Source organism: Coregonus lavaretus (assembly GCF_964263955.1).
Source record: "Coregonus lavaretus genome assembly, chromosome: 3".
NCBI classification, from domain to species: domain Eukaryota; kingdom Metazoa; phylum Chordata; class Actinopteri; order Salmoniformes; family Salmonidae; genus Coregonus; species Coregonus lavaretus.
The window spans coordinates 43,527,057-43,549,457 of NC_139990.1; the positions used below are offsets into that span (position 1 = coordinate 43,527,057).

General features: G+C 42.3%; 3 protein-coding genes across 3 annotated transcripts in view; all 3 read right to left on the reverse strand.

Moving 5' to 3' along the window:
• The window catches only part of stmn2a (stathmin 2a), a 15,830-nt gene extending 3,854 nt beyond the window's left edge, over positions 1 to 11,976 (reverse strand). The window contains exons 1-3 of the mRNA XM_084153590.1: positions 10,511 to 11,976; positions 6,612 to 6,710; positions 1,301 to 1,473 (exon numbers count right to left, since the gene is read on the reverse strand). Of these exons, the coding sequence (XP_084009716.1) occupies positions 1,301 to 1,473; positions 6,612 to 6,710; positions 10,511 to 10,529 (291 nt within the window). The 5' untranslated portion in view covers positions 10,530 to 11,976. The remainder of the gene's footprint in view (positions 1 to 1,300; positions 1,474 to 6,611; positions 6,711 to 10,510) is intronic.
• A 187-nt stretch (positions 11,977 to 12,163) lies between these two features.
• On the reverse strand, positions 12,164 to 17,076 carry LOC311110927 (uridine phosphorylase 1-like). The gene is made up of 8 exons (XM_084153573.1): positions 16,500 to 17,076; positions 16,196 to 16,252; positions 15,591 to 15,708; positions 15,125 to 15,283; positions 14,379 to 14,493; positions 13,817 to 14,026; positions 13,392 to 13,538; positions 12,164 to 12,957 (listed from the first exon to the last, which is right to left on the reverse strand). The coding sequence occupies exons 2-8, from the start codon at positions 16,246 to 16,248 to the stop codon at positions 12,803 to 12,805; spliced, it is 957 nt and encodes a 318-aa protein (XP_084009699.1). The 5' UTR covers positions 16,249 to 16,252; positions 16,500 to 17,076; the 3' UTR covers positions 12,164 to 12,802.
• A 132-nt stretch (positions 17,077 to 17,208) lies between these two features.
• Positions 17,209 to 22,275, reverse strand: gra (granulito). Its single transcript, XM_084152548.1, has 7 exons — positions 22,194 to 22,275; positions 21,216 to 21,295; positions 20,767 to 20,822; positions 20,530 to 20,614; positions 20,165 to 20,271; positions 19,912 to 19,964; positions 17,209 to 19,501 (listed from the first exon to the last, which is right to left on the reverse strand). The coding sequence occupies exons 2-6, from the start codon at positions 21,292 to 21,294 to the stop codon at positions 19,914 to 19,916; spliced, it is 378 nt and encodes a 125-aa protein (XP_084008674.1). The 5' UTR covers position 21,295; positions 22,194 to 22,275; the 3' UTR covers positions 17,209 to 19,501; positions 19,912 to 19,913.
• Between the last annotated feature and the right edge of the window lie 126 nt (positions 22,276 to 22,401).

A 22,401-nucleotide genomic window follows, 5' to 3' on the forward strand; every position in this document is an offset into this window, starting at 1 on the left:
GACAGAGCAGGGATGTCACCATAGAGTTAGAATCACTAGGACTGTGACTGGACCACAGAGAGAGCAGGGATGTCACCATATAGTTAGAATCACTAGGACTGGGACTGGACCACAGAGAGAGCAGGGATGTCACCATAGAGTTAGAATCACTAGGACTGGAACTGGACCAAAGTGAGAGCAGCGATGTCACCATCGAGTTAGAATCACTAGGACTGGGACTGGACCACAGAGAGAGCAGGGATGTCACCATAGAGTTAGAATCACTAGGACTAGGACTGGACCACAGAGAGAGCAGGGATGTCACCATAGAGTTAGAATCACTAGGACTGGGACTGGACCACAGAGAGACGAGGGATGTCACCATAGCGTTAGAATCACTAGGACTGGGACTGGACCACAGAGAGAGCAGCGATGTTACCATAGAGTTAGAATCACTAGGACTGGGACTGGACCACAGAGAGAGCAGGGATGTCACCATAGAGTTAGAATCACTGGGACTGGACCACAGAGAGAGCAGGGATGTCACCACAGAGTTAGAATCACTAGGACTGGGACTGGAACACACAGAGAGTAGGGATGTCACCATAGAGTTTGAATCACTAGGACTGGGTCTGGACCCCAGAGAGAGCAGGCATGTCACCATAGAGTTAGAATCACTAGGACTGGGACTGGACCACAGAGAGACGAGGGATGTCACCATAGAGTTAGAATCACTAGAATGGTCAAAGCACCTCAGACCACAGTAATTTGACTGGTACATTCAATATGGCCGCCGCTCCTGCCACCACAGAATGTGAACTTGAATGGGACGGCTGTTCTAGTGATTCTAATTATATGTATATTAATTATTATAACACACAGGGCCCTGGGGTGTCCTACTCAAAGATATAGAATTCTATCCACTCTTAGGGGAAAAAAAGGTGCTATCAGATAGCAGGCATTTTGGTTCCAGGTAGAACCCTGGAACCAAAAAGGGTTCTCCTATGGGGACAGCTGAAGAACACTTTTGGAACCCTTTTTTCTAAAGGAGTCCCGCAGTTCTATTATTCTAGTTCTATTTCAGGTCTGCTACTCACACTCCTCCAGACTGGACCACAGAGTAGTGATGTCACCATAGAAGTAGAATCACTAGATATAGAATTCCCTACTGCAGTTCTATAATTCTTGTTCTATAGTTCTACTACTCACCCTTTTCAGGACTGGGCCACAGAGCAGTGATGTCACCATAGAAGTAGAATCACTAGATATAGAATTCCATACTGCAGTTCTATCATTCTAGTTCTATAGTTCTACTACTCACCCTCCTCCGGTCCTCAGCTGCCTCCAGTTTCTTCTGGATGTCCTCTAGGGACACCTCCCTCTTGGGGGGCGAAGTGATGCTATGGGTCGCGTCTGACACCGGGGAGGAGGGCTTCAGAATCACCTCGAAGGCCTGGCCCGACGCCCGCTTGTTGATTGGCTTCACCTCCATGTCTGAAAAACAAGTGAAAACTTTTTTGCACTTTATTATTTAATAAAATAACATTTAATATACATTTTACATTTATTTAAACATATAATCTGTTTAAGATAAATATATTTCCTCCATCTTCACCCTGGTGCTTTATCCTTCTTCCTGTGTGTCCTTTATGTCTCTAGTTGTTCTGTGTTCTGGGGTCTGGTCTTCTGGGGTCTTGTCTTCTGGGGTTTGGTCATCTAAGGTCTGGTCTTCTAAAGTCTGGTCTTCTAAGGTCTGGTCTTCTGGGGTCTGGTCTTCTAAGGTCTGTTCTTCTAAGGTCTGGTCTTCTAAGGTCTGGTCTTCTAAGGTCTGGTCTTCTGGGGTCGGGGGTCTGATCTTCTGGGGTCTGGTATTCTGGGGTCTGGTATTCTGGGGTCTGGTATTCTGGGATCTGGGGTCTGGTCTTCTGGGGTCTGGTCTTCTGGAGTTTGGGGTCTGGGGTCTGGTCTTCTATGTTCTGGGGTCTGGTCTTCTGGGGTCTGTGGTCTAGATGGGTTATGTTGTTTTTTTGGTTTATATGTGATGTCCATTTGGTCCATATCTTGAATGCCGTTGGTTATGTTGGTCCAGTCCAGGATGGTTGGTAATGTTGGTCCAGTCCAGGATGGTTGGTAATGTTGGTCCCGTCCAGGATGGTTGGTAATGTTGGTCCAGTCCAGGATGGTTGGTAATGTTGGTCCAGTCCAGGATGGTTGGTAATGTTGGTCCAGTTCAGGATGGTTGGTAATGTTGGTCCAGTTCAGGATGGTTGGTAATGTTGGTCCAGTTCAGGATGGTTGGTAATGTTGGTCCAGTCCAGGATGGTTGGTAATGTTGGTCCAGTCTAGGATGGTTGGTAATGTTGGTCCAGTCCAGGATGGTTGGTAATGTTGGTCCCGTCCAGGATGGTTGGTAATGTTGGTCCAGTCCAGGATGGTTGGTAATGTTGGTCCAGTCCAGGATGGTTGGTAATGTTGGTCCAGTCCAGGATGGTTGGTAATGTTGGTCCCGTCCAGGATGGTTGGTAATGTTGGTCCAGTCCAGGATGGTTGGTAATGTTGGTCCAGTCCAGGATGGTTGGTAATTGAAGTGACAGCCAGTGTCTTGCTATTGCATTTTTACTTGCGGCTAATAAGATGTTATATGGCAGTTTGTCTGTATTGTTGAGTGCTTATGGAGTAATTCTGAGATATGTTATATTATTTGGATGTCCACTTTAAACATGTCTTTGAGTTCATAGATTATGTATGTCCAGGAAGGTTGTAATTTAGGGCCAAAAGATATGTGAAGATATGTGCATGTCAAACCATTTCATGTGTGTCTTGTGAATGTTTTTCTGAGGTGTTGGAATAAAGCATGAGAAAAGTTTCTGTTGGACATCCATGTACATTGGACAATAAAGTAATCTTCTTCAATTCAGGAGGACATCCAAAACAATAACGGTAAAAGATAAAGATCCTCCAATACAATAAAGGGCACAGCTCCTGGATTGAGCTGAAATGGCATCAGGTCAACTACAGTGACATTCAGACTGTAGTGCTTTGACTTGATCTGAAAGACTACGCATTGCAAGTAAAAAGTGTTGTGTGTTACGTTCCCCAGCAAGAATAACAACAATGTCGCTCAAACAGAAGGGGGAACTAACAAAGAGTCACAGACCAACAACCAAAATGAAACAGGTGGGGTTTTAAGAGGGGTTCTGAAAGACACTCATTGGGGTCCCCACTGAAAGCTGACTAGCAACAACAACTGGGACCTAAAAGACACCCACCATGAGCACCTACTAAATTTGCCCAAGAAGAGGCAAATAAAAGAAAAACCCCAAACTGAAAGACAGGAAGCAAACCAAAAGCTGGAGCAAAACGAAATCAGGGAAATCAGATAACGGATTGTTTGTCTAGAAATCAAAATAGGGAGAGTCAACTAAAGGAGTTAACCCTCCACATCTATCCAGACAACTAAAGGAGTTAACCCTCCACATCTATCCAGACAACTAAAGGAGTTAACCCTCCACATCTATCAAGACAACTAAAGGAGTTAACCCTCCACATCTATCAAGACAACTAAAGGAGTTAACCCTCCACATCTATCAAGACAACTAAAGGAGTTAACCCTCCACATCTATCAAGACAACTAAAGGAGTTAACCCTCCACATCTATTAAGACAACTAAAGGAGTTAACCCTCCACATCTATCAAGACAACTAAAGGAGTTAACCCTCCACATCTATTAAGACAACTAAAGGAGTTAACCCTCCACATCTATCAAGACAACTAAAGGAGTTAACCCTCCACATCTATTAAGACAACTAAAGGAGTTAACCCTCCACATCTATCAAGACAACTAAAGGAGTTAACCCTCCACATCTATCAAGACAACTAAAGGAGTTAACCCTCCACATCTATCAAGACAACTAAAGGAGTTAACCCTCCACATCTATTAAGACAACTAAAGGAGTTAACCCTCCACATCTATCAAGACAACTAAAGGAGTTAACCCTCCACATCTATTAAGACAACTAAAGGAGTTAACCCTCCACATCGATCAAGACAACTAAAGGAGTTAACCCTCCACATCTATCAAGACAACTAAAGGTGTTAACCCTCCACATCTATCAAAACAATTGAAGCACTAGGCCAGCCACTCTTAAATAGCACCTGGTCCAGCACAGGTGAAACACCTTCCCTCTAACGAGATGGCTTCCAGCAGAGGTGTAACACATACTGACTAACGAGGTGACGCCAATCGGTGCGCCCTACGTGCTAACGAGCTATACGTGCTAAAGTCCAACCTCAAAACATAAATGGGAAAACCAAAACCTATAACACCTTCCCCCTTAAGACAACAAATATATCCTATATTTTTGTTAGACAAGTTTGCTCACCACCCACAGAAAGCAACTTCCATTGCACAACATAATCAACTTAAATGCGTCGCTACTTAAAAGCGTCGCCTTCTCCAATGTAAACATGGCATCTACTGGCTGTCAACAATTAAATACAAGACAAAACACACTTATTTTGTCTTGTATATATATATACAGTGGGGGAAAAAAGTATTTAGTCAGCCACCAATTGTGCAAGTTCTCCCACTTAAAAAGATGAGAGAGGCCTGTAATTTTCATCATAGGTACACGTCAACTATGACAGACAAATTGAGGAAAAAAAATCCAGAAAATCCCATTGTAGGATTTTTAATGAATTTATTTGCAAATTATGGTGGAAAATAAGTATTTGGTCACCTACAAACAAGCAAGATTTCTGGCTCTCACAGACCTGTAACTTCTTCTTTAAGAGGCTCCTCTGTCCTCCACTCGTTACCGGTATTAATGGCACCTGTTTGAACTTGTTATCAGTATAAAAGACACCTGTCCACAACCTCAAACAGTCACACTCCAAACTCCACAATGGCCAAGACCAAAGAGCTGTCAAAGGACACCAAAAACAAAATTGTAGACCTGCACCAGGCTGGGAAGACTGAATCTGCAATAGGTAAGCAGCTTGGTTTGAAGAAATCAACTGTGGGAGCAATTATTAGGAAATGGAAGACATACAAGACCACTGATAATCTCCTTCGATCTGGGGCTCCACGCAAGATCTCACCCCGTGGGGTCAAAATGATCACAAGAACGGTGAGCAAAAATCCCAGAACCACACGGGGGGACCTAGTGAATGACCTGCAGAGAGCTGGGACCAAAGTAACAAAGCCTACCATCAGTAACACACTACGCCGCCAGGGACTCAAATCCTGCAGTGCGAGACGTGTCCCCCTGCTTAAGCCAGTACATGTCCAGGCCCGTCTGAAGTGCATTTAGATGATCCAGAAGAGGATTGGGAGAATGTCATATGGTCAGATGAAACCAAAATATAACTTTTTGGTAAAAACTCAACTCGTCGTGTTTGGAGGACAAAGAATGCTGAGTTGCATCCAAAGAACACCATACCTACTGTGAAGCATGGGGGTGGAAACATCATGCTTTGGGGCTGTTTTTCTGCAAAGGGACCAGGACGACTGATCCGTGTAAAGGAAAGAATGAATGGGGCCATGTATCGTGAGATTTTGAGTGAAACCCTCCTTCCATCAGCAAGGGCATTGAAGATGAAACGTGGCTGGGTCTTTCAGCATGACAATGATCCCAAACACACCGCCCGGGCAACGAAGGAGTGGCTTCGTAAGAAGCATTTCAAGGTCCTGGAGTGGCCTAGCCAGTCTCCAGATCTCAACCCCATAGAAAATCTTTGGAGGGAGTTGAAAGTCTGTGTTGCCCAGCGACAGCCCCAAAACATCACTGCTCTAGAGGAGATCTGCATGGAGGAATGGGCCAAAATACCAGCAACAGTGTGTGAAAACCTTGTGAAGACTTACAGAAAACGTTTGACCTGTGTCATTGCCAACAAAGGGTATATAACAAAGTATTGAGAAACTTTTGTTATTGACCAAATACTTATTTTCCACCATCATATGCCAATAAATTCATTAAAAATCCTACAATGTGATTTTCTGGATTTTTTTTTCTCATTTTGTCTGTCATAGTTGACGTGTACCTATGATGAAAATTACAGGCCTCTCTCATCTTTTTAAGTGGGAGAACTTGCACAATTGGTGGCTGACTAAATACTTTTTTTCCCCACTGTATATATTTTTTTTTACATGTGTATTTTTCTTTTTCTTCTTTTTTTTCTTTTTCTTCTTCTATAGTTCTCTAAAACTCACAGGTTTTTGAAAAACTCACGTAAGCTTCTATAACTCTCATCCCCAACCAAAACAATACTAATCTCCAAAACGGCAAAACGTGCAGTCAAATTAAATTGTGAGCCTGGGCAACACACTGGCTAAAACACAAAACGTATTGACTACCCACCCTTGGGAGATAATCAGCAACCAAGTTGTCCTTACCACGGACATGTCTGATTTCAACAAGAAACTCCTGCAATATCCATAGTAACTTTACTATCGTGCTTGGTTCTTACATCTGGTGTGACCTGGTTCTTACCTTCAAACTCACAGACGACCAGCTTGTTGCATGCTTCTGGTTCTTACCTTCAAACTCACAGACGACCAGCTTGTTGCATGCTTCTGGTTCTTACCTTCAAACTCACAGACGACCAGCTTGTTGCATGCTTCTGGTTCTTACCTTCAAATTCACAGACGACAAGCTTGTTACGTGCCTCTGGATAGAAGCAGGAGCAGATGAGGGAAAAAACAGACAGCTCCTTCATCTTCTCTTTGTATGCTGAGGGAATACAATCACACCAGACTGTTAACACCGCCACGTGGAGGAATCCAAAATGGTCTTCAGACCCCTTCACTTTTTCCATATTTTGTTTGGTTTGGTTACAGCCTTATTATAACTTATTATAACATGTTTTTTTCCCTCATCAATCTACACACAATACCCCATAATGACAAAGCAAAAACAGGTTTTTAGAAATGTTTGCTAATTTATTAAAAATAAAAAACAGAAATATCACATTTACATAAGTATTCAGACCCTTTACTCAGTACTTTGTTGAAGCACCTTTGGCAGCAATTACAGCCTCGAGTCTTCTTGGGTATGATGCTACAAGCTTGGCACACCTTTAATTGGGGAGTTTCTTCCATTCCTCTCTGCAGATCATCTCAAGCTCTGTCAGGTTGGATGGGGAGCGTTGCTGCACAGCTATTTTCAGGTCTCTCCAGAGATGTTTGATCGGGTTCAAGTCCGGGCTCTGGCTGGGCCACTCAAGGACATTCAGAGACTTGTCCCGAAGCCACTCCTGCGTTGTCTTGGCTGTGTGCTTAGGGTCGTTGTCCTGTTGGAAGGTGATCCTTCACCCCAGTCTGAGGTCCCGAGCGCTCTGGAGCAGGTTTTCATCAAGGATCTTTCTGTATTTTGCTCCGTTCATTTTTGCCTCGATCCTGACTAGTCTCCCAGTCTCTGCCGCTGAAAACACCCCCACAGCATGATGCTGCCACCACCATGCTTCACCGTAGGGATGGTGCCAGGTTTCCTCCAGACGTGACGCTTGGCATTAAGGCCAAAGAGTTGAATCTTGGTTTCATCAGACAAGAGAATATTGTTTCTCATGGTCTGAGAGTCTTTAGGTGCCTTTTGGCAAACTCCAAGCGGGCTGTCATGTGCCTTTTACTGAGGAGTGGCTTACGTCTGGCCACTCTACCATATTGGCCTGACTGGTGGAGTGCTGCAGAGATGGTTGTCCTTCTGGAAGGTTCTCCCATCTCCACAGAGAAACTCTAGAGCTCTGTCAGAGTGACCATCGGGTTCTTGGTCACCTCCCTGACCAAGGCCCTTCTCCCCCGATTGCTCAATTTGGCCGGGCGGCCAGCTCTTGGAAGAGTCTTGGTGGTTCCAAACATTTTACATTTACATTTTAGTCATTTAGCAGACGCTCTTATCCAGAGCGACTTACAGTTAGTGAGTGCATACATTATTTTTTATTTTTTCATACTGTTCCCCCGTGGGAAACAAACCCACAACCCTGGCGTTGCAAACGCCATGCTCTACCAACTGAGCTACAACCCTGCCGGCCATTCCCTCCCCTACCCTGGACGACGCTGGGCCAATTGTGCGCCGCCCCATGGGTCTCCCGGTCGCGGGACAAACCTCTTCCATTTAACAATGATGGTGGCCACTGTGTCTTTGGGAACCCTCAATGCTGCAGAAATGTTTTGGTACCCTTCCCCAGATCTGTGCCTCAACACAATCCTGTCTCGGAGCTCTATGGACAATTCCTTTGACCTCATGGCTTGGTTTTTGCTCTGACATGCACTGTCGACTGTGGGACTTTATATAGACAGGTGTGTGCCTTTCCAAATCATGTCCAATCAATTGAATTTCCACAGGTGGACTCGAATCAAGTTGTAGAAACATCTCAAGGATGATCAATGGAAACAGGATGCACCTGAGCTGAATTTCGAGTCTCACAGCAAAGGGTCTGAATACTTATGTAAATAAGTTTTTATTTTATTATTTTTTTTATAAATTTGAAAACATTTCAAAAAACCTTTTTGCTTTGTCATTATGGGGTACTGTGTGTAGATTGATGAGGACATTTATTTTATTTGATCCATTTTAGAATAAGGCTGTAACGTAACAAAATGTGGAACAAGTAAAGGGGTCTGAATACTTTCCCAAGGCGCTGTAGTGCTTTAGCACCCTATTCCCTATATAGTGCAAAAGTAAAGCATAGGGAATAGGGTGCCATTTTAGACAGCCAAAGTCAGACACTATAATGGTACCTATAGGAGATAACATTGTCATTATGCTGTTTGTTGGCTGTGTGGAAATACAAAACATTCATACAGGCTTGCTTCACACTGACAGTATTAAAGCCCACAACTGATCATGTATTTTTGTTGAACTTTGAGCGCTACTAATTAATTATATCATGATCTGATAACACTAAGCTAATGGGCATTAGCAGTATCCTGTGGGCAGGAGCTAAAGGCTAGATGCTACTCTCTATCTTAATACTGTTTAAATTGTCATTATTACGAGGAAGTAATCACTTTCTTACAGGGTTCAATAGTGATGGAGGGATTTGGAAGAGACAGGCTGTGTTCAAATTCAAAATGGCACCCTATTCGCTTTATAGGGCACCATGTTTGACTGGGGCCCATAGGGCGCACACAAAGTCTCTCCCGCAACACCAACACCAAAATAAATTGTCTACCTACTGTATTACTATCACCCTACTGTATTAGGTACTAGTAGCCCTACCTTCACTAAGGTACAGTATCAGAGAGAGAGCTCTGTCCGAAGAGGATTGCAGATTGTCAATAATGATTAGCCAACTGCTGCAAAGGCCAGCAGCGTGTGGAGCGGCCCATTGCTGCAGGGCTGGCCACTCTCCCAGCCTGCTGTCTGACGGCCTGCTACACCTGCGTGCCATGGCTCACTGCTCAACACAGCCTGCTGCCACATGTCATCATACACACTAAGATTCAATAGAACTGCATGAATCCATATCCATTCCATAATAGAATGTAGGCCCTACAGCACATAGAATACATTCAGGCTCTATGGAACCCCAAGAGCAAGTATTTCTAGGTACAACAGAGATCAGAGAACAGGAAGTAGGCCTATGACTTTTAAGTGTTGGCTATTTTATTCTCAGATTATACTGAAAAGAGAATCAACTCATGAGGTAATTTTAGAGAGTAATCAATCACATTTACAGTTCCACTGAGAAACAACTCAGAAAAATGTCAAACAAAACATAAAATCTACAGCAACTAATTGTTTTCTCTCCCGTTTATTGTGTGTTATATAGACATATAACAGTTTTATTCAGTGTAGAATCCTTCACTAAAACAAAACAAAATACTCTAGGCCTTATTATTTTGAATTAGCATTTCATGGCTAATATTGATGACAAGGCCCTTATCAATGTATACTTTTTGTTTAATATCTTTAAATGTAATCCAAATTTACTGTAATATAAAATACACACAACTGCCAAATTGAATAACAGCCAAATGATGGAATCAAATACATGACTAACTATTGTAGCCTAACAAATGAACCACCGAATTCAATGCATTGTCAGCACGCGCCGTTCATTCACCTACAATTGATTCATATTCGAGCTCAAACAAGCGATATAACCGTTATAACAGTATACTTATAAAAGTATATATATGAAAAAAGTAATTATATCTCAGCCTGTCAGGGAGTGTTGAAATGGTAGTCAGACCGGCGTATTGGGTGGGGTCTCTCTGCATTATGCTTCTACTAGAGCCGCCGCGGTATCACCAGCAGTAGGTTCAGAGTTGTGAATAAAACGGATATAAATAATAAAAAAGCAATCGCGCCAAAACCTTAACCAAAATAAATCTTATACTTTATATTAAGTCATAACATCCATATAATGTTTAATCTAGAACAGCAGTTTTTGCCTGAAGTCCCTATGGGCCCATATACTATAAAGAAACGATGAGGCGGATGCAGGTGTCGGTTTAGAGCTCAGCATCCATCACTATAGTAAAACCCTAACAATAATACATGCTGAAAAATCTTACTCGCATCCTTACCAATTGCAGTTTTGGCCATGGCTGTCTGTGTCGTAGCAGTGGGTGTTGCAGCTATGGTCAGAGGGGCGAAAATGTTGTTTTAAGGCACTGAGTCAGCGAAAAAGACAAGACCGGGGGCTCGGATCAAGATGAGAGGCGCGGAGCGAGCTGGAAAATGGGAGCGGTTGAATTATGAGCGGCTCTGCGCACGAGCAGATTGCTTGGCCACCCTCTGTCCTTTGGCGCACATCTCGCGTCGAGATCAGACATTCCATCCACAGCAATAGACTAGACCTAGTGGTAGGTGACTAATCAAGAATAGCCAACAGTAAAATGTTACAGAGGTACATTTCTGGAAAAACGTATAAAGTATTATATTTTAATTTTTTTAATACTTACAAAAACACTACATGACCAAAAGTATGTTGACACCTGCTCGAACATCTCATTCCAAAATCATGGGCATTAATATAGAGTTGGTCCCCCCTTTGCTGCTATAACAGCATCCACTGTTCTGGGAAGGCTTTCCAGTAGATGTTGGAACATTGCTGTGGGGACTTGCTTCCATTCAGCAACAAGAGCAATAGTGAGGTCGGGCACTGATGTAGGGCGATTAGGCCTGGCTTGCAGTCGGCGTTTCAATTCATCCCAAAGGTGTTCAATGGGGTTGAGGTCATGGCTCTGTGCAGGCCAGTCAAGTTCTTCCACACCGATCTCGACAAATCATTTCTGTATGGGCCTTGCTTTGTACATGAGGGCAATGTCATGCTGAAACTGGAAAGGGCCTTCACCAAACTTTACAGTCGGCACTATGCATTGGGGCAGGTAGCTTTTTCCTGGCATTCGCCAAACCCAGATTTGTCTGTCAGATGGTGAAGCGTGATTCATCACTCCAGAGAACGCATTTCCACTGCTCCAGAGTCCAATGGCGGCAAGCTTCACACCACTCCAGCCGACGCTTGGCATTGCACATGGTGATCTTAGGCTTGTGTGCGGCTATGGAAACCCATTTCATGAAGCTCCTGATGAACAGTTGTTGTGCTGACGTTGCTTCCAGGGGCAGTTTGGAACTTGGTAGTGAGTGTTGCAACCGAGGACAAACTATTTTTACGTGCTACGCGCTTCAGCACTCAGCGGTCCCGTTCTGTGAGCTTGTGTGGCCTATCACTTTGCGGCAGACCCGTTGTTGCTCCCAGACGTTTCCACTTCACAATAACAGCACTTGCAGTTAACCTGGGCAGCTCTAGCAGGGCAGCAATCTGATGAATTGACTTGTTGGAAAGGTGGCATCCTATGACGGTGCCATGTTGAAAGTCCCTGAGCTCTTCAGTAAGGCCATTCTACTGCCATTGTTTGTTTAAGGAGATTGCATGGCTGTTTGCTCGATTTTATACACCTGTCAGCAACGGGTGTGGCTGAAATAACCAAATCCACTAATTTGATGAGGTGTCCACATACTTTTGTATATATAGTGTATATTATGATATATAAGCCTATGGAACGCATTCCTGACCTAAACACATTCACGTCGCTCTTGAACGCGCCCCTACCTCACGTGTGCTATAGGCTACCAGACTTTGTGAATGGCTTCAGACACAGCCAAAAGGGAAAACATGGAGCATCATCACAATGTTGGTATAGAGAATTAGTGCATTTATCAATGAGGCAAGGAAATCAGTGCTGATAAGTCTTATATTTAATATTCATAACTTGCTCGTTACCATAGCTACAGCATATACAACTAAAATATACATACTGGTAAATTAAAACAAAACATTCTATCTTAAAGGCTTGGGGTAAAAAAAATATCAAGGAGTTTAAAAACAAACTGGGTATAATATTCCCTTTTCTAATGTCACACAAAGCAACAATTTATGGAATAAGTTACTTTACTTAACCCTGCATTGGTTTATTTGGTATAAAATAGAGGTAGTGTCAAGCAAGAGGTGTGTTTGGTGTTTGTCATGATTACTATTCTAATTTGGTAACACTTAGCTACAATCCAGAGAAAATTGATACGATAGATAGATATTGTATTCTATATGGTCAATGATTGCGATTGAGAATCATTGCGATTGCGAATGATTGCGAAATCCATAGTGAAAGCAGCCAGGTTATATGGAATGAATGAGTGTGAATCAGTGCTGCCCTAAATTACACTTACACTGAGTATACAAAACATTAAGAAGAGCTATTTTCCATGACAGACTGACCAGGTGGGGGGGGGGCAACTCAATATTAGGAAGGTGTTCTTCATGTTTTGTATACTCTGTGTACAAGGGGCCTTTCATAAGTAACATAAAAAGCAAGAGCCTAGCTTTTGCTAGAGCCTGAGGCTTGGAGCATCTTCTTGATCAGGTGGCCGACCAGTATCTGAGGACGTTGTTGGTAGCTGTGGAGAACTTCATGAGAGCTGATCAGCTGGTCCCCTTTCTGACGGTCCAGTAGAGTCACACACACCACGGCCGCTTCAGAGGAACACAGAGACAGAGGACAGAGGTTGATTATTTACTAGCCTGAGTGCCAGTCTGATTGTGCTACGGTATCATGCCAACTCCTTGTCACTCATTGTCATGTCAAACATGAGACAGGGAGTTGGCATGACAACACAAACAGATCAGGGACCAGCCTATTTATTTACCAGCAACGCTACTGGACATTGATCCTACAAAAAGGTTCAACATTAGGACCTTAAAGTTTATGAATATGATGTAAAATACATATATTTAATATACATCTATTCAAATACATATGCATATTTATTTCATATTTCATCTTTAACAAAGTCAAAAGGTTTTTTATTTTTAAAAGCTTTAAGTCTGTGAATAACACAATTGGCGTCTAACTGCTAATATCATTTGTACTATCATCATGGATAGCTACAACTACACCAGCGGTGTACCTTTTAGACCGCTGAGTTTACACATGGCAGCAAACACGGAAGACTCCATCTCGATGTTGCGAACCCCAGACTCATAGGCCTTGGTCAGGTAGTCCTGTTTATCCTTCTCTGTGTAGGAACAGAAGGCCCCATCCAGACGAGCTTGTCCTGGACACACAAAACACCAGCTAGCTACCCACAGTAACTCTATTAAGGCTCATCAATATAACCTGAGTGCCAGTCTGTTTGTGCCATCATGCCAACTCACTCATTGTCATGCCAACTCACTCATTGTCATGCCTAACATGTTTGGCATTACAATGACAGCAATGGAGTTGACAGGAGCAAAAACAGGTCAGGTACCATGCTAACACAGGAACACATTTGAAAAAGACAGAATCGCAGACAACAAGCAAAATACTGAAGTAGCGTATAACAACCGACACCTTCATAGAAATCCATGGTGCACATGGTGTTTCCTACGACCGTTTCAAATTGACCCAGGTCCTTGCTGCACTGCAGCAGCTCTTCAGCCAGCCCTTGGTCCAGGTCCGTGCTACGCACCACAGTATTCCCCAGGATGACCTGCTCGAACCTGGGCAGGAAGGTGGCGTCTACTGACTGCTTGGTGACAACAACCGTGCCAGGCTCAAGGCCTGGAGAGAGAAAGTGGATCAGTGTATGTACAATGTATAGCAAATATAGCTTGTTTTAGGCTTGTGTCCCAAATGGCACCCTATTCCATATAAAGTGCACTACCTTTGGGCCCTGGTCAAAAGTAGTACACTATGTAGGGAATAGGGTGCCATTTGGGATGCAACTTTAGCTTAATAAAAGGACTTGAATTGATTGATTGATTTAAACACCACATATTAGTGTTATTACTCGTTTGACTATAGTGGGATTCAGGTGTGCTGTGTTTAATCATAAAGGAATTAAATCATATCCAAAGCACTTGAGAAGTACAACCTGACAGAAAACGTCTAAATAAAGTATATATAGGCCTACCTAATCCACCGGAGGTCCCAATGCGTACAATGGTAACATCAGTGCAGCGAGCATGGTAGAGGAGCTTGATGAGCTCGTGTAACATGATGGCGATGGAGGGGATACCCATACCATGCTGTAAAAGAGAGAGAGAGAGAGAGAGAGAGAGAGAGAGAGAGAGAGAGAGAGAGAGAGAGAGAGAGAGAGAGAGAGAGAGAGAGAGAGAGAGAGAGAGAGAGAGAGAGAGAGAGAGAGAGAGAGAGAGAGAGAGAGAGAGAGAGAGAGAGAGAGAGAGAGAGAGAGAGAGACACGTGATGTCATAAATGTATCACATTACACAACCACTGTCTTACGTCAGATAGCGTGACCACCTTGTCTGCACTAGTTCATGGCAACGCGGTTGCGTTAGAATGACGCCATCTGAAGGAAGACAATGATTAGGGCCACTCAACTCAGTCTGTTTGGCAGAACAAGCTGCTACACCAACATGTCCATTGATTTGACAAAGAAACCTTCTCTATTCCTTTATATTACCTTTCATTCCCAGGGCATCGATTACAATTCCACCCGAAGGTGCAACATCGTGAGTGTGTCCCAAATGGCACCATATTCCCTAGTGACGACTTTTGTCCAGAGCCCTTGTCAAAAGTAGTGCAATATTGGGTACCATTTGAGTCCCAACCCATGTTAACTTACTAACATCTAGTGACACTATAATAAACCATAAGTGATTGAAATGGATACTAGTATTGTATTTCTTCACGTACGCTGACGGAGAGCACGGGGCCAATCTTGTACATGGCGTAGCGGTCAGTTCCTGCACAGATGTTAGGGTACTCAGCCTTGGGGTCCTCCAGACTCAGCTCTCCAGCAATATACTCTATGAAGGACTTCATTCTCCAGGGACTGCCCCCAACACACACAAACTGAGACATGGACATGAGAGCAGACGGCGTAAATGTTAACGTCCTGGGTTGAATACAAAAAGTCTATAGAAATACAGGGCTGCTTTCCTGAACCCAGATTAAGCCTAGTCCTGGATTAAAATGCATGTTCTATGGAGAATGTCCCTTGAAAGGTTTTTTTTGTCCAGGACTAGGCTTTATCTGTATCTGGGAAACCAGATGAATACAGAAAAGATGAGCATATTGAATGCAGGAATTAGGATGTTATGAATGTCCATTTACTGATGCAATCTAGCTAATAGCCTAATGAATCAATCAGTAACCTTACCTTGACATCTCCAAACATGGCAGGCAGGTTGTGTGTGGAGGTCCCCAGGTTAAAGTGGTAGAGAACGTCTTCTTTCATCCCATCCAGGTGTGGGTTATGCACATAGACAGTGCTTTCACTAAGGAAATCAATCATAAAAGGACATTTAGGGTAGACCAGTCTTATATTTTACTTCCTCCTAAACTTCTGGACCCGTGTTCATAAAGCATGTTTGATGGTTTGGTTCAACATGTCCTCATTGTCTTCGTATTACTGTATGTCAATAGAATGAAACCGCCTGGTTGTGAGTCACTTTCCTATTTCCTTATATGGAATAATGTAATAGTCAATGATACGTGCTTCTGTGCAGGAAGTCAATTTCTCTGCATGACACACCTCTGCCGTTTCAAATATTGTCCACTGATTAAAGGTAGTGGTCCGCCTTCTGTTAAAAGTTAATGTAAAATGTACAGCACAAAAGTAAAAGCTTTATTAGGGTGTTATTTCTCATTTTGATGTTGTTGAATTCATTACATTTTCACTCAACAAAACTAATCAAATCACTTTGATGATATAGTTATAGACAATGACGTGATCCAACCATTACTTATTAGATGTTACTGTACCTCTCGCAGCATGTCTCATTCTTTTCATCACTGAAACCTGGTCCTGGTGCCATGTTCCTGAAAACAGTAAGAAGCCCAACCACCGGAGCATACACATGAAATTAACTTCATTTCCAAATGTTGGATTTGCCAAATTCAGACATAGATACCTTCACTACTGGTCCAGTTAGTGATACGAATATCGGTGTCTGTGGGAATGTGCTGTATCCCATATCGTAGTCTATAGGCTACAATCACTACCAATAATATTCCGCCTGGTCTATTTCTATGTCAGAGAAACAGCGATTGAATATATGTAGATTACCTGTAGCAGGTGGATGATTCGCATATGCAAGATGCTGAGTTAGATGACCCCCGTTTCCTAAATATCAATCTGCAATGTAGTAAATGTATGAAGCGCAGTAATTTAACGCTGTGCTAAGGCACGAGTCACTGACATTGGGTTGTCACTACACAGCCACAAAATTAAAAGTGTACATCGTAAAAATTCATGAAAACTAAAATCAGTTTTTGGTCTTAATTTAAGGTTAGGCATAAAAAGGTTAGCAGTGTTGTTTAGGTTTAAAATCAGATTTTAAGAAGATAAATTGTAGAAATAGGCGGGGTTTAGCCATAATTATGACTTTGTGGCTGTGGTAACTAGTGATGACCCTGCCATTGACTGTATATGAAGGTCAGTCACTAGGGAGTGCGTTTACATGCACACTAATATTTCGATATTAAACTGATTATGGCAGTAGTCAAGTAAACACTTTAATCTGTTTATCTTAATCGTCATACGGTCAAAATAGAAGCATACGCCGATTAAAACCTGGTTTTCTGAGCAATCATTCGAATTATTAGGACATGTAAACGGTTTATATCCGATCTGCGCATGTGCTAGCACCTGTAGCGCATTCCCCCTCTTATGCGCAAGTGACTCGGAAAATCTTAAAGTATGCATCTTAGAAATAGTCACATACAAACTTTATGTCCCAACTCAGAATCAAAGAGGCTTGGCAAAAATAACATGGTCGCGGTGGTAGAATGTTTATTGGCAATTTTCTGAATTTAAGTCCCATCAGGTAGCCTGATTTCAGGTGCGTCCATGTAAACAGGATTAGGAAAATCGTTCTTGCAAAACATGTACACGTTTTAAAACGAACTATTATATTAATCTGACTATCCACAATAATCGTATTGTGTGCATGTAACTGCACTCACTGTAGACGTAACTCATGAACATCAAAATGCCAGTAGGGGAGATGTTACGCAGGACCTGTGTGCAGCACTGGCGCAGTTTTCACACTAGTGAATGACCAGTACAATGGTTATTGTCTCTGGTTTCTCGTTTACGCAGTGTAACCAACATTGCTGTTTTAGTCTTATATGTAGACAAAAAAAAATAGTTTGGATTACATGGCGAGGTTTTAATTGTTACAGATTTTGATAATGCAAGGTTAGAATTTGAGGTATAGGCAGCATTTGAGCAGCTTTTGGTGTAAAATCAGAAGACAACATTTGTCATACAAATACTTTTTTTTTATAAGAGTACAGAAATGTACAGTGCTATTAGGGCAGATCCCAGATCAGTTCATAAGTCTTGGAGCAAGGAGAGGATGTGCTCATGACTGACCATAGTACACATCAAATTAAATATGCTACCTTCACAATGTGCAGCTTCAAAGTCAAAATTAATGGGGGGTGACACACACTATAACCTTATTTAACCTACTGCATCTCTGAAAATACATGGTTACACTTTGGCACTGTCCCTTTACATTAACATAGGAAAGTCCTCTCAGCCTTGTATCAACAGCCAAAATCTTGGAATGAAGCCCCGCCATCATAACTCAGCATCAATAGGCAAATAGCTTATAACAAAATAAGGATAAACCAAATAAATACACTTCAAAAATAAACGGTCACTCAATTTTCCCATTCCACAACGGTCTCCGAACACAAGTTGCATAATAAAGTTCCCCTTATGTTAACAGGCAAGTCAAGGCGACGGGTTTCGCTAAACTTTGTGCCAATTTAGACTGCCATTATTCACTTTCATCAAATACAATAGAATAAACTGAGAAAACAGCCCCATGTGCAGCAGGGGAGAGATGTACAATTTGATGTGACTACAGGACTGACCCGCAGAGAAGTAGGGGAGAGATGTACCATTTGATGTGACTACAGGACTGACCCTCAGAGAAGTAGGGGAGAGATGTACCATTTGATGTGACTACAGGACTGACCCGCAGAAGGATAGTGTGCAAAGGCAGGCTTAGAAGCCAAATCATTTCAAGCAGCAGTTTTCAATGGGGGAATACAGACAAGTTATGCAGCAGGCAGTAGCCTATTTTTCAACATTCAATTGCTTGATATAAGTCAATAATCAAGCTTCAGTGACAACATTCTCAGTGACAATATCAAAGCTAAAACACCCATACTCCAACATATTAAAAAGTGAAAGGGTTAAATGAATGTAGTGTTGGTCTTGGAGGTCGTTGTAAGGCTTAAATGAATGTAGTGTTTGTCTTGGAGGTCGTTGTAAGGGTTAAATGAATGTAATGTTGGTCTTGGAGGTCATTGTAAGGGTTAAATGAATGTAGTGTTGGTCTTGGAGGTCGTTGTAAGGGTTAAATGAATGTAGTGTTTGTCTTGGAGGTCGTAGGGGTTAAATGAATGTAATGTTTATCTTGGAGGTTGTAAGGGTTAAATGAATGTAGTGTTTGTATGGGAGGTCATTGTAAGGGTTAAATGAATGTAGTGTTTATCTTGGAGGTCATTGTAAGGGTTAAATTAATGTAATGTTTATCTTGGAGGTTGTAAGGGTTAAATGAATGTAGTGTTTGTATGGGAGGTCATTGTAAGGGTTAAATGAATGTAGTGTTTATCTTGGAGGTCATTGTAAGGTTACTCAGAGCCAATGGCCTCCACTGTGGCATTATTAGTATTATGTCATATGTAAACACCACACAGTGCAAGGGGCATTTGTTAGCATCAAGGCACATCATTCAAGCATTCATTATTATTTTAGATTGAAGCACACAAGTTAAACATGTAGGCTACGGTACAACCCTTATGGTCATACCCATTTATGAAATGAACCCTATTGTCCCTGGTCAAAAGTAGTGCACTAAATAACAAATAGGGTGCTATTTGGGACGCAGCTCACGCCGGTGGTGTTCTGGACTCAACTGGGGATTTTTTTTTTTGGGGGGGGGGGGGGGGGGGGGGGGTATATCACTCGATGGCAGAGCAAGTTGTAGTGGTGTGGGGTCAAAAGCAGCAGCAGTCAGAATTCCTCGCTCCATGTTAGCCTAGGCAAGCCTAAACAAGAAAATATTCACACAAACATGTATGATTAGTAAATCATTCATGATTTCAAATTGTTTTAAAATAGACATTGCACCAAAAAGCTTTAAATAATGACTTCTATGGAAGCTGTGGTACAGGAAAACATTTTGGGCCGGTTTCACAGAATCTCCATTAAATTGAGTTTGGTTCAGGACTAAGCTTAATCTGTGTCCGGGAAACCAGCCCCATTAGTGCCAGGGATGAAATGTATTATCAAGCAGTGTATGCAGGCCCCCATTAATCAGGGTTTGGGTGGGGAAGGATTTTGCAACAGCACACATCTTTATCAACTTCTTCACCTAATACTGTAGAAATGTAGATATTCTTTACAAATATATCTTTGCACCAGGCAAGTTCATTGACACACTTGTATTTTTACTTACATTTAATAGTTTTCATCAAACCTCTTCTCCAACCTTGGCACACCAGGTTCTCTCTGTGGAAATGGAATTTGCAATAAGCCATGTTAAGCTATGGCACTGAGAACAGGTTAAAGGTCAAAATAAAGAGCAGGTTGGCAAGTGAAACAAAAGTTAAATCAAAAAGAGAGGCTTCTGAATTTACTCTGATTCAATAAAGGAACCAAACTACTAAACAAGCCATAATTGTGTATGAGACAATAAATGACGAGCTTACCGCCTTTTCCAAAACAACGGGGTGTTCTGGTAAGAAGTCCGGTTTTCTTTTGGCAATGGGGGAACTGGCCAGTTGAATCAGGAAGTCTCTAGTGTAAGATATCCTCACTAGGAGAGAGGATAATTTCAATCAGTCAACATCCACACACAATAACATGTGGATTGCATCCCAAATGGCACCCTATTACCTATATACTGCACTTATTTTGAGCCCAAATGGCACCATATTCCCTATACAGTGACCTTATTTTGAGCCTTGGTCAAAAGTAGTGCACTATATAGGGAATAGTGTGCCATTTGGGACACAGATATGGACTAATGTAATTCAAACCTGGCAACCCACACTTCTATAGATAGATAGCTTACCTTTAGTTGGGGTGGAGTCTTTTGGTGGAGTCTGAGTTTGGAGATGGAAGATTTCAAAAAACTGTTCCACTCCAATACTGTTCATCTTTCCACAGGATAAAAACGGATTAATTAAACTCACTACTGTTAGTCTTATAGAGTAACTACAGAGTCCCACAGAAAAAGAGAAGCTTTAGTATGAAATTAAAACCTATCCAAGCAGTCAGTCGTCTCTGGGTAAAACTATGCATCACTCACTGGTTTGTCTCCTGCTTGTCCACACGCAGATGTCTCAGCATTTCTAAAGCAGGGGTCTGTATAAAGAGAAAGTGTGACACTGGCTGCAGTCTGATTCTCTACCCTTCTCTCTGAAGTGTGCACTCGCTCGCTCAATTCCCCTCAAGGACTAAAAAGGAATGAACTGGAGTAAGAAATATGGTGGAAACTGACAGCCTGTGTCTACACCAATCATATGCTTTTAAATCTATGACAGGGAAGGAGCAAGAACACATTCCGGGTAGAAGGGTCGGTAGGGAAACGGATCTTGAATACTGCCTGTTAGTCGACACATTAATTAATTTCATTCTTAGTCCATGACTGTTTGTGAGGTTCACAATTAATAAAATTGGGTCAAGACTTAAAAAGTAGCTAGATGTGTAGGTTGACAGTTGAATATGAGGGAGAGTGAACTAGTCCAGTTAGTTTACCCTGGTCAGTACTGCAGCGCCGCAGTGGTCTGGCTGGCTGCAGGTGCTTCTGTAAGATCCGCCTCCTTGACACCTCCATCCTGTAACAGCAAAGTTTTATGAAGCCATCCAACTTAGATGTCATGTGGTCCATGTCATGGTCAAGTCTATTTAAAGTTAGCCTGGTCCCAGATCTGTTTGTGCTCTTGCCTACTCCATTGCTGTGCTTGTCAAGCGACAGTTGTATGATATGATAGCACAAACAGATTGGCACTCAAGCTAATTCAAAGTGCTGCGTGTCACCCACTACATTTTACGAAAACAAGAGCTCAAGTCTTTCATCAGCTCTTTCATCAACACTGCAAAAGCTGAAGTCTTGATTTGAATTGATTAGTTTTGCACCCGTAAAAAAATATAGAAATGCATTATTATTATTATTATTCTAGGAAAAGTTAAGATGTTTTGACCTGGGCTAATTACATAAGATGTGAATGCTATCTTTTACAAGCTAGCTACACATCATTTGACAGATGGAGATAAACTAGCGAGATAGCCTGAACTCTGCACAGTGGTGCACTTTCCCAGTCTGCTGATTTGCTAATTCCAAAAAGCACGTTCCTGATGAATTTGCCTAGCTAGCACTAGCAAACCGTTCAGCAAACCAACTGATAACGTTATAAAAACTAGCTATGCTTTAGCTTTATCAACTTTGATTTATGGGTTTTATCAATTGAACTTAGCTAAGTTAGTTATTAATTTGTGACAGTCACTTTGCGTGAGTTATGCAGTATCTCGGTGAAAACTTTTGCCACTAGCATTACCATCACCGCTAGGCGGCTGGCTAAGTAGCCATAGCTGCCACCTAACGTTCGCTAGCTATCTCGATGGTCATCTTTCGAATAACGCTGACGGTACTTTTCATGACAAAAAAATTACTAAAGTTATTTTCACTATGAAAACCCTGGCAGGCTTCCATTATTGTGTGGAGGTAATATTTACCTGACCCTGTATGTTCGGCGACACACGAGTGCCTTCCCTTCCGAGAGATGCCACACTGATGAGGTGCTGCTTCTGCTGTCTTTACCCCAAAAAGGTTCAGCGCGAGACGCACAGCAAAGTGACGTTTTCAACGAAATTCACGAAAGGGGGACGAGCGCGGTACGGAAGCAATCTTTTCCTATTGAAATCAGTACAGAACAAATTCTTA